The following is a 12,446-nucleotide window of genomic DNA, read 5'->3' on the forward strand; positions in this document are numbered from 1 at the left end:
ACGAGGTTTTAATGGAAGTGGTTCTAGCACTGAGGCAAACCAAGGAACCGCCCGCCGCTGGGAAGTGGCTGGCCCGGCTCGGGCGATGCTGTCGCCATGTCGCGACAGGGGCGCTGAACAGGTGCTTTTGGGTCTGCCCAGAATGGATAGGCAGGCGCTCAGTGGGAACTCTCGAGCGATCCCGATCCACGTGTCCCTGGCGGCGGCGGCGCAGCGCCGTGAGGGCGGGCGGGAGCGCGCACCGGTAACAGGTGCGTGAGGGGGCGGCCCCCGCCCGCCCGGCGCTGCTGACGCCCGCGGCTGCGGGGATCGCCGCTGTCGGTGCTTGCCCCGCCGGCCCCGGCCCGCGCCCGCCCTCACAGAGCGATCCCGGATCCCGCCCCGGCGATTCCCGAATCGCGCCCGCCCCCCGCGCGTCAAGCGCCGGCCGTCACGCGGGCGTTGTAATGCACCAAAACAGCGCGCACCACGCGCTGCGCCCGTCCTGCCGCGACCGCCCGGCCCCGCGCCCGCCCGCCCTGCCGGCTCCGTGCCCGCGCTCTCCCCGACCCGCCCGGAGACGGCAGCCACGAAGATGTCCCGTTCCCGCCACCGCCACCCGCGGTGTCCGCCTCAGCAGGGGATGCGGAGCGGCGGCGGCCGGAGCCGGCGGGGGGCCGCAGTTGAGCGTGGGCGGGCGGGCGGCAGCGCGGGTCTGCGCGCCTATTAGGAGGTGCGTGGTAGCGATGGCGGCGGTGGGTGAGACCTTTCCCGTCAGCGGATCCGGCTGGCCCTGCCGGCGGGCGGTGGGGCCGCGCCCCGCCCCGCGCCCGCAGCAGCCCCGAGCAGCCGAGCGGCACCGCACCGAGCCCGGCCGAACCGGACCCAGTGGCGCCGGGCGGAGCCGATCCGCGCCGCGCCAGGCAGCGCCATGGGGCTGCTGGAGCGGCTGCGGAAGGAGTGGTTCATCCTCGGCATCGTGCTGGTCATCGCTGTGGCGCGGCTGGAGCCGGGCGTCGGCGTCAAAGGCGGTGAGTGCGGGCGCCGAGTGCGGGCGCCGTGCCCCGGCAGCCCCGCGGGGGCACCGGGACTTTGGCAACTCCCGGCGGCCGCGCTGCCCCCGCGCCCCGTCCCGCCCGTGCGGGGTCCCTGCCCTCCTTCGGCTCCTCTTCTTCCCTGCTGCCAGCCCCTGCTCCTCGGGAGCCCGGGAACTGCTCCCGCGTGTGTTCCCGTGCCTTCGCTCGGCACCGTACCAGTGGCTGGAGGAGCGTCCTGCTCTTTTGGGATTAGGAGTGATGGAAGCCAAGTGGTGACTGGCTCGGAATGTGCTCCTGTTCAACTAAGTCAGAACTTCCAGAGCTGTGGGCATGAAGTCCCGGCAGCTCAGGGTATGGATTGCTGCCGTCTGGGAGCTTCCCCGGACGTGTGGCCGAAGGAGTGTTGTGGTGAACTCTCAGGTGCTGTGTTTCGGCCGGACCTTTCTTTCGCTTTATAGTAGAACATTTGTATTTTAAAGTTTTGGAATTTTTTTGTCTCGTTGTTGTTCCTTCTTGCTTCCTCATGGAAGGTGGGGGAAAACAGGGAAACTGATCCTGTGGGAAGTGGTGGTGTAAATAATGCGTAGACGGGGCAAAGCAGATCTGTCCCTTGCAAAGCAGGGAGGGCTTGTATGTGTCCCGGAACAAGGGCTGATGAAATAGCCACTGTTATTTAAACATAAACATTGTGTCTTTAAGTATAAACGCTGGGGGTGTATCCTGGTCAGTTTCCATTGGAACTTCACCTCCAGACGTTCACAGATTTCAAGAACGAATTAAATTTTGCATTTCTTCTTCCTAATTGTTCTCTGATGGCTTGAGACAAGGGATGTAAAACACTTCAACAGAATTCCTCTAGCAGTTCCATGTTATGTGGGAGGAGAAAGAATCTATCTGTGCTTTTATAGGCACAGGGGTTTTTTAAATTTTTTTTTTTTTCTTAACAGAGCTGAAGTTTGAGGATAGACAGCTTCTCACTGAGGAACCAAACTTTTCCCACCTCTTAGGTTCTGGGAAAAAAAGAAAGTGATTAAAAAAAATATGGCTCTGAACACATGCTGTGGCAACTAAGGCTCCAGTACTTCATGGAGTTCAGGGCAGGCAAATTCCTGCTGTACAAGGATCCCTTCTAACATCGGTGTGCTGTTCTGCATGGGTGAATAGACCCCACCTGGAGCTTCTTGCAGGATCCGTGCTGTGTTTTCCACAGACCTTAGAGACGACTTGAAATTGATAGTATCTGGTGTTTTGTCCCTTTCTGCTTTGAGTGCCGTGCTAATTGTTAGCAGCCGTGTGGGAGGTCCTTTTAACTAGAACAGGAGATAATTGTTCCTCGGCTCACTTCCTGCATGGAAGCGCTATGATGGAGCACTTCATTAAATTATCCTGCTGCAAAGAGATGTCAGGCTTTGACACTTTATTGTTCCTGGGACAACTTGCTTGAAAAATCTTGGAAGCATTGATTGAAAGTAGTGAGCACATGTTCCCCATAGTGGTATCCCCTCCTCTGAAACTATGGGATCTCGGTGTTCTGAGGAAGAAAAATCTTTCTTTTTAAAAACAGGAAGAGGTGAGGGGTGGGAAGTCATCAACACATGAAAAAATCTTAGTTTGTCATCTTCCAGCTGATAAAGCCATGCACGGTAATTTGCAGGGCTTTAGTGAATGGTATGGATGGTCCAGCATCCATACCCGTGGAAGATTGTGCCATAAATAACAAAGATTTGTAGTGTTGTCACCTTCATGACATAAGCCAAGCCATTTTTGTGTGTTTTCCTGTTTGATAAATGAGACCATTTAGTTCCTTTGTGAAAAGAATTTTTCTGTTGTGGCCAGAGTTCCCTGTGCTTCTCGAGTGCATGGTTGCTCTGGTGGTAGAGACTTCTCCTGGGAGGAGGAGTTCAGGTAGCCCAGTGAAAAACCAGAAAAAATTGAGTCCTGGAAGAACCTCTGTTTTAGCTAGATTAATCCACTGCCTGTCTGCTGTATGTGCATGTACATAGAGACTTTAATCTTCTAAAGGATTAGAAAAAAGAGGTAATTGTGTCTATAAAATATAGTTTTCTGTAGAGCTATATATATATTGATATACTCTTTTGGGTTGTTTCCCCCCCCATCTATTCAGTTAACATTGCATAATTTTGCAACTAGTCATGTGCTTTGTTGCAACTGTAACTCTTGCATTTCCTGTCTTATTTTTACCTTAGTCTTCATGTATGTAGCTTGGTGGGGGTTTTTTGGTTAATTGTTTGGGGGATTTGTTTGTTTGTTTTGGTGTTTTCTTGTGTTTGGCACACACAGTCTTGTCAGCAGAGTTCTCTCTGAGAGTAGGATTTGTGTTGAGATGCAAATTTGACTTGTACAATCAAGTCCCTCTGATTTAAGGACCATTGACCTTACTCCAGTGTGCCCATCAATGTATCATTCATCCAGGGGAGCAGAAAGGTTCCTCTCTTCTGCAGTGGTGAGTCAAGGCTGCCTTGTTTGCTGCTGCAGTTTTGCTCAGGACAGCTTAGGGTCACTTGTAGAGTGAGGATATTACTTTGGTCCTAAGTAGACTACTAGTATTTTCTTTTTAATGTAGTATCTGGTTGAATGCTCATGAAAGAATGAGCACATATATTTTATGCCTGGTGGCCTCTGAAGGCAAAGTGTATTAAGAGAATTTGTCATTTTTATAGGAGCGTAAAAAAGACTGTATTTTAATCTCCCTGAAAAAAGTATATAAATATATACAAATATAAGCCTTTAATACAGAGGAACCCCTGGTAGTGCAGGCATCTGCCCTTGCTGCTCTCACTGCAGCAGTGTCTGAAATGTGTTATTGTGGGCCTGGAATGAACCATTTTGAACCGTTTTCTGTTGTGAGGGGAATAACACAGGGTTGTATTGCCCCCATGAAATCATTGCGAGGTGTGATTTGGGTTCTTCTGTGCAGGCAGCCAGACAGGTTGTGTTGTAGGGAAAGAAGTGAGGGGTATCTGTGTGGGGGATGTCAGTGGCCCTGTGAAGGTACCAGCTAATATCTTTATTGGAGTGTATGGTTTGAGTTTGCTGATGCTGTAGGGATAGTCTGATGGCAGAACTGTGAAAGGCTCCCCATTTTCAAATTTCCAGAATTTGCCTGTGAGTTCCCAGTGGCTTCTAATCATGGAAGTCAAATTTATATGATGACCTAACTCACTCTGCACTCACTGGTTTACTTTTATTTAAAAATGAATAGCCTGCTTTCTGTAACTTGATATAAATGCCATTCTTTTTATTAGAGACTTTACAGATTAGACTTTCTTCAGGCATTAAAGTATTCTCATTTACATCTCTGATATAGCATATGCATATCATTTTCTCTTTGACTATAACTCACTTTGTTCTCTATGTCTGTATTTTTTAGGACCCCTGAAACCAGAAATTACCATAACTTACATTGCTGTTTCAGCTATATTCTTTAACAGTGGACTCTCCTTAAAAACTGAGGTACTGTAATTTCTCATTGCTTCATTCCTGTTATGCTCTAAAAAATTTTGTCTTCCTTTTAAATCAGATTTGAATGTAATTGGAATGGTGGTGGTACTGGGAAGATGCTTAGCAAGAGAGGATAAATATTAGATGTTTAAGTAATAACCCTCCTTGATTTCAGAAAGTCCTTCACAAGGTAATGAAGATGATGAGAAGGATAGTATGAATAAATGTCACCCATCCACAAAGGGTGGGTGGTTTGTCTCTTTACAGCTTTAACTAAATGGAAGTGATGAGCACAATTTGGAGACTGGATCTGCACCCTGATTGTGGCCCAAACCCAAATCAGGGTGAGATGCAGCTGTTCACTGCTGGATTGATGGGAACAAAGACCTGGTGGCTTTAAGTTACCTAGTTTGGTAGAGCCAGAGCAGCAGCTAGGATCATCACAAAAGGGTTCCTATGCAGATACAAGGGCAAAGTCTTGGCAATGTTTTCCTGTAGGATTTTGTTGTGGACAGGTGGATTTGAGGTATCTACACTCTGGTGCATATCACAGGCACTGAGATTTAAAATTTTGTGTCACATGTTATTCAAAGAGGAACAGTCTAGGATTCAGAAGAGATGAAGGGGCGTGTAAAGGAATCACGGAGAAAGGAGATGATGGCTATGTGCCCAGAGAAGGAGCAGCCAGAGTTGAAATGAAACACTGCACATGTCTGCTAGTCTAGTTTTCTGATTCCTTTGTGCTGTTGACTAACAAGGAATGCTATTCATAAGTTGTATGATGCTAATGCCTGAAAGAATAATCACAATTTTGTCCAGTTATCTCTTGGTGGACTGGGATTTGAGTGAACACTGTGCATTCAACAACAAAAACAAGTCTCTCCGCCTGTGTAATGGCTATAGCAGTGAACTTTCATCTTTTTAACTTCAATGGAAATAAGCTGTGGAGGGGCACTCTCTCCCACAGAGAAGAGAACTCAAAGCACAAACCTGAGTAGTATTAATAGAGTGGAGTTTTCCTCTTTCAGGCTTAGCAATCTTTGCATGCAGAGAAAAAAAAAGTAATTTTTTTTTTCCATTTCCCTGGTTTGCATCCTTGAAACCTTGTATTTGTAAAGCAGCTGTGAGAAATCAGTAGCATTGTCAAAGTCTTGATTAGATTCTCCATGCTAGTTTACATTTGACTTCTTCCAGTTAAGGTGATGTGGCTGACAGTTTTCTGGGCAATGTGTCATGTCTTACTTTGAACTTACATAACTTTTTTCCATCTATGGTATTAAAAGCAATATATTGATGTAAATGAAGCTTTTAGAGGAGCTGATGTTTATGTTCAGGTAGCTGATCTCAGATTGCTTTGGGAGCAGCAGTTAGAGCTGGTGCTGTTATCCAGCTTCATGAATAAGCTTGGCTTTTCCTGAATTTCTGCCATGGGGGTAGAAGCCAGAAGAAGAAAATAATTTCACATTGTAGCTTGTGCTATTACTTTCTTAAGTGTATGTTAAAAAAATCCTTATATGTTTTAGGTGGCCAGGTCATATTTTTATTAAAATAGTTTGAGGCATGCTTTAGATGTTTAAGGCACAACCTAAAGCTGTTATTATTACTCAATATGCCTTTTTATTGGATTGCAAAGTATATGGTTTCTGCTTTTGGCTTTATTTGTTCTTGACCTGCATATCAGCTCTTCTACCTTAGATAATGTATTAGTTAGATGGAAACTAGTGTTTGGTATGCTTTATGACAGGATGAAAAGTTTGTAAGTGTTAACAGAGGCCATCTGAGAAATCTGACAAAATTCGAAATAACTGATGCTCTTTTAAGGTTACACTTCTGGTTTAATCTGCTGTGGAAGTGCATGCTCAAAAAATTTTGCTAGTGTGTTTAGAAAGCATTTTACAGAATAATTGGCAACATTCAAGGAGAGCCTGTCTGTGCATGGCCTTGTTACACTTTCAGAACCAGAGGTGACCAAGGTCCTCTTACATTTGTAGAAATACTCAGTGTTCCCTGACAAGAACATTTCATTCCACCTTAATATAATGCTATTTCAGTTTGCAGTGACTGGATAGCTTGCTCTTTTAAAGCAAATACCTCCCATAGGGCCCCAGAAATTAAATCACATTCTTGAGTTATCCATTTCAACGAGGAATTTGGCAAGCCACTGAAAACACTGTTTGTTCTGTGTGGGTATTTGCTCAGAGGAGTCAAGCTGTGACTATCAGAAGAGTGCCTGGATGGCAACAGGGACCCACACCAGCCAGGGAGAGGCTGGGATAGGCTCCCTAAAGGGTCTGAAATACTGGGGAAGACAAGGTAACCTGTTCTGTTTGGTGTGCAGAAAGAGAGACGTAACTAGCAGCTTCCAGCAACTTTTCTGAGGTGGCAGATGTATTTTTGGATAAGCCCTTGTAAGTTGTTTAAGAGGGTGAAGGCTGTTTGCCTCAGCATTTGTGCTGTGATCATCAGTCTAAGGCATACTATTATAATAATAACTATCCTAAATTAATGTTACTATTCTCACAGGCAATCACTGGAGACATTTTCAAGACTGGTAATTTAGATCTGCAAAGTTTTGTTCCATCAATACAGCATTCCTCCATGCAGTAGGTTGGCTGTGTTGTATCACCTTCCTTGATCCCTGGAAGTTACAATGAGGCTTTCCTTCAGTCTTGAGTTTTGGTTTTAGAAGTATCACAGGGTGTTCTTAAAACCCTCTGGTTTTGAGGCATTTTCCAATTGTGAAAATATGAAATTAGAAGGGTACTTCTTTATGTGAGATACAGATAGATATGTTTAATGCATCTGGAGTGTCAGCTGGAGAATCCCAGAAAATTAGATTTTGAATAAGAGTGCCATCAGTTCTTTTGCACTGTGTACTTGAGAAGAGTGCAAGTTACTGTGAGAGAAAGGAAGAGGAATTTTTATTCTCAGTCTGCAAGATTTGAAATGAATTGAAATGTCCAAGCCTCTTTCGTTGTACTCAAAAACCTGTGTAGAAGGTCCTTGAAATGCCTGAAAAGGCAGAAACAGACACGGAGCTAGCTGAAGGGTTTTTTTTCTTTAAGGGTACTTGATCACCTCTCTGGAGTGCTCTTACACTATTTAAAATTAAGTTTTTTGTTGTTGTTTTCTGAGTCTCCAGTGGTATTTTAGACTTTATTTCTCTGAAATTTATGGCCTTACAGTTTTTAGCTTGTCATGGTCTTGTTCCTTTTGATACAATAAATAACAATCAAAGTCTGCTACTTTGCTTTTAGGGAAAAAATATCAAACATAAAAAAAACCTCCAACACCACATATGAATGGTTGGTGATACAAACATCCATAAACATACTTTTCTTTTTTTTTAATAGTATAAATGAAAATCACTGTTTGGGGCTCTCTTTAGACAGAGGAAGCTGAAATCATGTGCGCTCTACAAGTTTTCATGATTCTTGATATCAAAAGTCAGTAATGTAAACAGCCATCAGTGCAGTTAACACAGGTTTTGAAGCCATGACAAAGTGCTAAGGCTGCCTGCTGAAAAGCTGCTGTTCTGAGAGCTACACTATTATTGAAGTGCTGGACAATTCTTGTGGAAAAATGCCCAGGAGCAGACAGCTTTTATGTTGTCTGGATGTACTTCATTATTAAAGGGATCAGATGATCCCTAAAGGTGACTTTTTGACATGCACTTCTTTTGTATGAAAAAGCTAGTCCTAGTTTTAAAAGCACAAACGTGATCTTACTTCAGCTGTTATGACTGCAACTTCCTCTCTTCTTTTTCTTTTGCAGGAGCTGACAAGTGCTTTGATGCATGTGAAACTACACCTTTTTGTCCAGATTTTTACACTTGTGTTCTTCCCAACAGCAATATGGGTCTTTCTTCAGCTGTTATCAATCACACCTATAAATGAATGGCTTTTGAAAGGGTATGTTTAAGTATAATGGGGAAAAATTTATTTGTAGCTGTCATCTTAAGGGGCTGCTTATCCTGCAATGGGTGTTTTGTTGTATTGTGAACAGATTTTGCCGGTTGTTTTTTGTGCTTCAGCACTTTGCTGCTGAAAACAAAGTACATGGACAAGATTATCCCTTCAGGAACCTGGTCTCATTTTCAGAAAGTCTGGACAGTCTTATGTGTAGGGAAGTTGCAATAGGATAGCTTTCTTTTTCAAAAAACACAGTGGTGAAGTGGTGTGTTGGGTCTCAAGGAAGGTGGGGAGGAAAGAAAAGGAATGCTGAAGGAAAAGCATAAATTAGTGAATAAATATTGTGTATGCCACATACTGGTCTTCTGTTTTTAAGCAGTTTGTGTTGAGAATTTCTTGCATGGGTTCAGTATCTACTTCCAGCTAAATTATGGGGAAAAAAAGGAGTAAAGTTTTTAGGACAAGAACTTTGTGATGTGCAGAAACTAAGTTACCATGAAAACGTGTGTTTTAAATCTGTAAGCTGCATGGATGGTGTACTAGGGATAGATACTATGTAAAAAAAAAAGTTAAATTTTTTTTTTTTTTTTTTTTTTTTGGAATGGGAGTCAATACTTAGTGCCATGCAGGTATACTGGAATGTTTGTTTGAATGTTAAAAATCAATTATTTCAGAAAACTACTGAAAGAATCCCCATTGCTTCTTACTGCTTGGTGAAACATTGCTTGGGGAGTTCCTTGTCTTCAAAGTTTAATGAAAAAGCTGCTCATGTTTATTTTTCTAGAAGGCCTAAACCTAAAGGAGCATTTCATGGAGCATGAGCCTCATGGAGCATGAGGCTTCTCATCATGCTCCATCAAGTGTGAACTGGTCCAAATCATAGTGAAAAGGTGACATTGAGCATCAAATTAAAAGTTAACACTTTTTTCTTAACTGTGTCAGTAAAGCAAGGAAATAACAATATTGATATATGATGTTCATTTGTATTTAGCTCTTTGTAGTAAAGGGTATTCTTTAAAATAAAATCATTATGAAGTTTTTTTTCTCAGCTAGGAGAAATATGTGGTTTTCAACAATAGCCAAAATTCCTTCCTAATCCTTTCTAAAGTGCAAAGCGAAAGATTTTTGTGGGGTTTTTGGTTCCATGAAGCATGTCTCATTCCTTCTTTGCCATGAGTCTTATGCCCCTTTGGTTCTTAGTACTTGAGTGACATCATCTGTTGCATGCATGAGTATAATTATATGTATATGCATGCACACTTGTAAAACTGTTTGCAAAACTTGGGGTGTATGTATTTTTGTAAAGAAAAGAAATACTTGTGCATTTATCTCTCTAAATGTGGAGCCTAAACCAGGCTCATTTGTCATGAGAGTGTGTCTGTGTCTTACTAGTGAGCTGCTGTACTTCTGTATGCTTCAAGCTGCCTTTCAAGCACTTGTTCCTTGAGTACAGCTTCTGATTTGGCTTTTTTATCTCTTAGTGCCTGTTGTATTGAGGCTTAATTGAAAGAATTACCAGACTGAGGAGTTTAATTAAGGTGGCTTGGTTGTTTTTTTTTTTAAGAGTGCTTTTTTGAGAAATACTGCTGTTCAGGACGTGCTCAGAGCAGCAGCCGCTGTGCTGGGAGCTGTGTAGGGTGATGCAGGTGCAGAAGATACTGAGCTCTGTCCTAATTTAAAATAACACATTTCAAAGCAGGTCCCTGTGAGTGTGTGAGGAGCTGATGTGAGGGACTGTGCAGTGGCAGCTCTGTGTAAACAAAAGTCCATCCTATTGCCCCACAGCTGTAGTTTTTATTACCTTAGAAATACTCAAGTACCTAAGGAAAACAGGGAAGGGAACAAGACAGGTTTCAGCAAAGTTGCTTCCTTATCACACATTTATCACAGCATGTGGTAGAGGCTGGTTGATAGCCCTCAAAAAGGCCTGGAAAAACAGGCATGTGCTCCCAAGGGCATGCAGCACCCTTTGGCAGGGTGGCTCCCCTGGGCACTGCAGTTCTCCACTGCTCCCTACACAAGTTATGCCTGAAGGGCGCAGCCCACAGAACCTTTTCCATGTTGCTTCAGGATGCATGGTAGATTCTCCCATCCTCTCTAATGGCCTGTTTTGCTGTAAGTGTTATTTGAGAGGCAGATTTGGGTGGTACTAGCTTCTCACCTGTGTTTCTACAGCTGAGTAGGATTCTTTTCTTCCCCCCTCCTCTATCTGGGATAATATTAGGAGGTTTTTTGCTTTGCAATTCTTTTGAAATTTATAAAATGGAGGAGAAACTGGCATCCTCCCAAGCATCTTATAAGTTAATTTTTTTGTTAGCTGACCAGGTTTTGCATTGGCAACATCTATTTGAAAAGAAGCATGAAGCAGGTTATTAATTTATGCACAGATTCACCTCTTCTCCACTTTTAGCATGTAGCATTTACAGCACAGGTGGTGAGGTATGAGATGCAAAGGTTGGGTATAAGGCATGACTTTGGAGCTTTCACATGTGACTTCAGACCCTGCTACTCAGTTGTCTATAGTGATATCAGCAGAACAGTAAGTGTCTGGCCCCTGATGTTAGTGCTCATAGCATGGCCTGATCCAAAGGGATGTATGAGTTGGTTGGTTTTTATCTCTAGTAGTCTGTTGGCCATTAGATAAATCTGTTTATATATTGGTAGAATTGTGTGGTTGATAGAAACTGAAAAAAACGTTTACAGGTGCATGTTTCAATACACTCAATTAAGTGTCCATTTAGTGTGTACCAAGATTTTTTTGGATTAATATTACTTGATAGGAATTTTTATTTTTAATCCCAAATGTGTTATTTTCAATTTGAGAGGGTTAACAGAGACTGTATGATTAAATCTTTCCCTTATAGTATGGAAAATCCCTGACAGCTGAGATGAATGCTCTTGCATGCATTTTGTACCTCTCTGGATTACTCTGAATTTAATCCATTCCTTATTAGAGGAGGTGAGAAGTCTGAGGAACTGGCTGCCATGGAGGAGAGATAACAGTATCACAGTGTAGGAGATGGACATTAGGATTGCCATGTCTTTGTCTGCTGTATATTTTCCTTTAAGTTTCCAAACTTTCCTGCACGGTTTCTTTTTCCTGTATTTCTTTTCAATGTGAGCTTATTCTGCCATGTGCTGACAACTCCCTGCTGCCATAGCTTTTTTCACTGTAAACTTGCTCTGTGCTTCCAAGGTGGTGCTTGGCATCTCGTAGTTGGATTTATATCATGCTTACATTGGTTGCCTCTTTCCTCTCCCACAGAGTCTGTAGCTGACAAAGGGAATGTTGTCATTGTCACTTACCTGTTTCTTCTCTTTAAGCTTTTTGTGTATTTGCAGAATATCAATTGCACTGTAATGTGCACCCTGGTGCCTGGATTTAATACTTCTGTTTGCTGCAGCTTTTTGACACTGCCTTTCTCAGGGGTTCTACTGACATGGTTACAAATTCAAAGTAGTTCACCACTAGTAATTGATTGTTCTGAATTAGGATCTCAAGCTCTGATACTTGAAAACATATGTAGATTCCACACTTTTGGGGGTTTTGCAATCTATTTTATTCCATGCATTACTGTTCTTTCCAAGTCAACACAGTTTTTCTTCAGAAGCCCTATTTTACTTAGCCCCAGACTTAATTGTAATTTATTGTGGTGTGATTTTGTGGACTGTCTTTGAAAACAAAGGAAAGCTCACCACTTTTTTCTTATTTTGCAACAGCATTTACTGTGCACTTCAATAACTTTGCTGCACAAAGAATGCTAAGAAATGACAATAATAATAGGGTATCTTGGATTTCTAAAGTGTAAGAGAAAGCTGTTGATGCTTTGATGGCAGTCAGGTGACTTTGTGTGTGATAGATGTATAGAGACCTTTGAGAATGAGAGCTGCAGTACTACAGATGGGGAAGTGGAGTCACAGAGAGAGTAAGTGTTTGTGCTTTTTGCCTGGTGACATGACTCTCACCATGCTGACTGGTGAGAGATGGCATAGAAATGCTGCCAGCAGGAGTGCCTCTCCTGGTGCAGGGCTGTCACTGATTGGAAACTTGTTGCAT

At 43.3% G+C, this 12,446-nt stretch overlaps 1 protein-coding gene across 2 annotated transcripts in view; it reads left to right on the top strand.

Annotated features, from left to right (window-relative positions):
• Positions 1 to 745: 745 nt before the first annotated feature.
• Positions 746 to 12,446, top strand: part of SLC10A7 (solute carrier family 10 member 7) — a 139,805-nt gene continuing 128,104 nt past the window's right edge. The window contains exons 1-3 of one of the 2 annotated variants that reach the window (XM_059843969.1): positions 782 to 1,010; positions 4,408 to 4,490; positions 8,253 to 8,389. In XM_059843969.1, coding sequence (XP_059699952.1) covers positions 911 to 1,010; positions 4,408 to 4,490; positions 8,253 to 8,389 — 320 coding nt within the window. In that variant the 5' untranslated portion in view covers positions 782 to 910. Of the gene's footprint in view, positions 1,011 to 4,407; positions 4,491 to 8,252; positions 8,390 to 12,446 lie in introns of both variants that reach the window. The other variant, XM_059843970.1, reaches the window with a different exon arrangement.

This window comes from Haemorhous mexicanus, chromosome 4 (assembly GCF_027477595.1).
Source record: "Haemorhous mexicanus isolate bHaeMex1 chromosome 4, bHaeMex1.pri, whole genome shotgun sequence".
Classification (NCBI taxonomy): Eukaryota; Metazoa; Chordata; class Aves; order Passeriformes; family Fringillidae; genus Haemorhous; species Haemorhous mexicanus.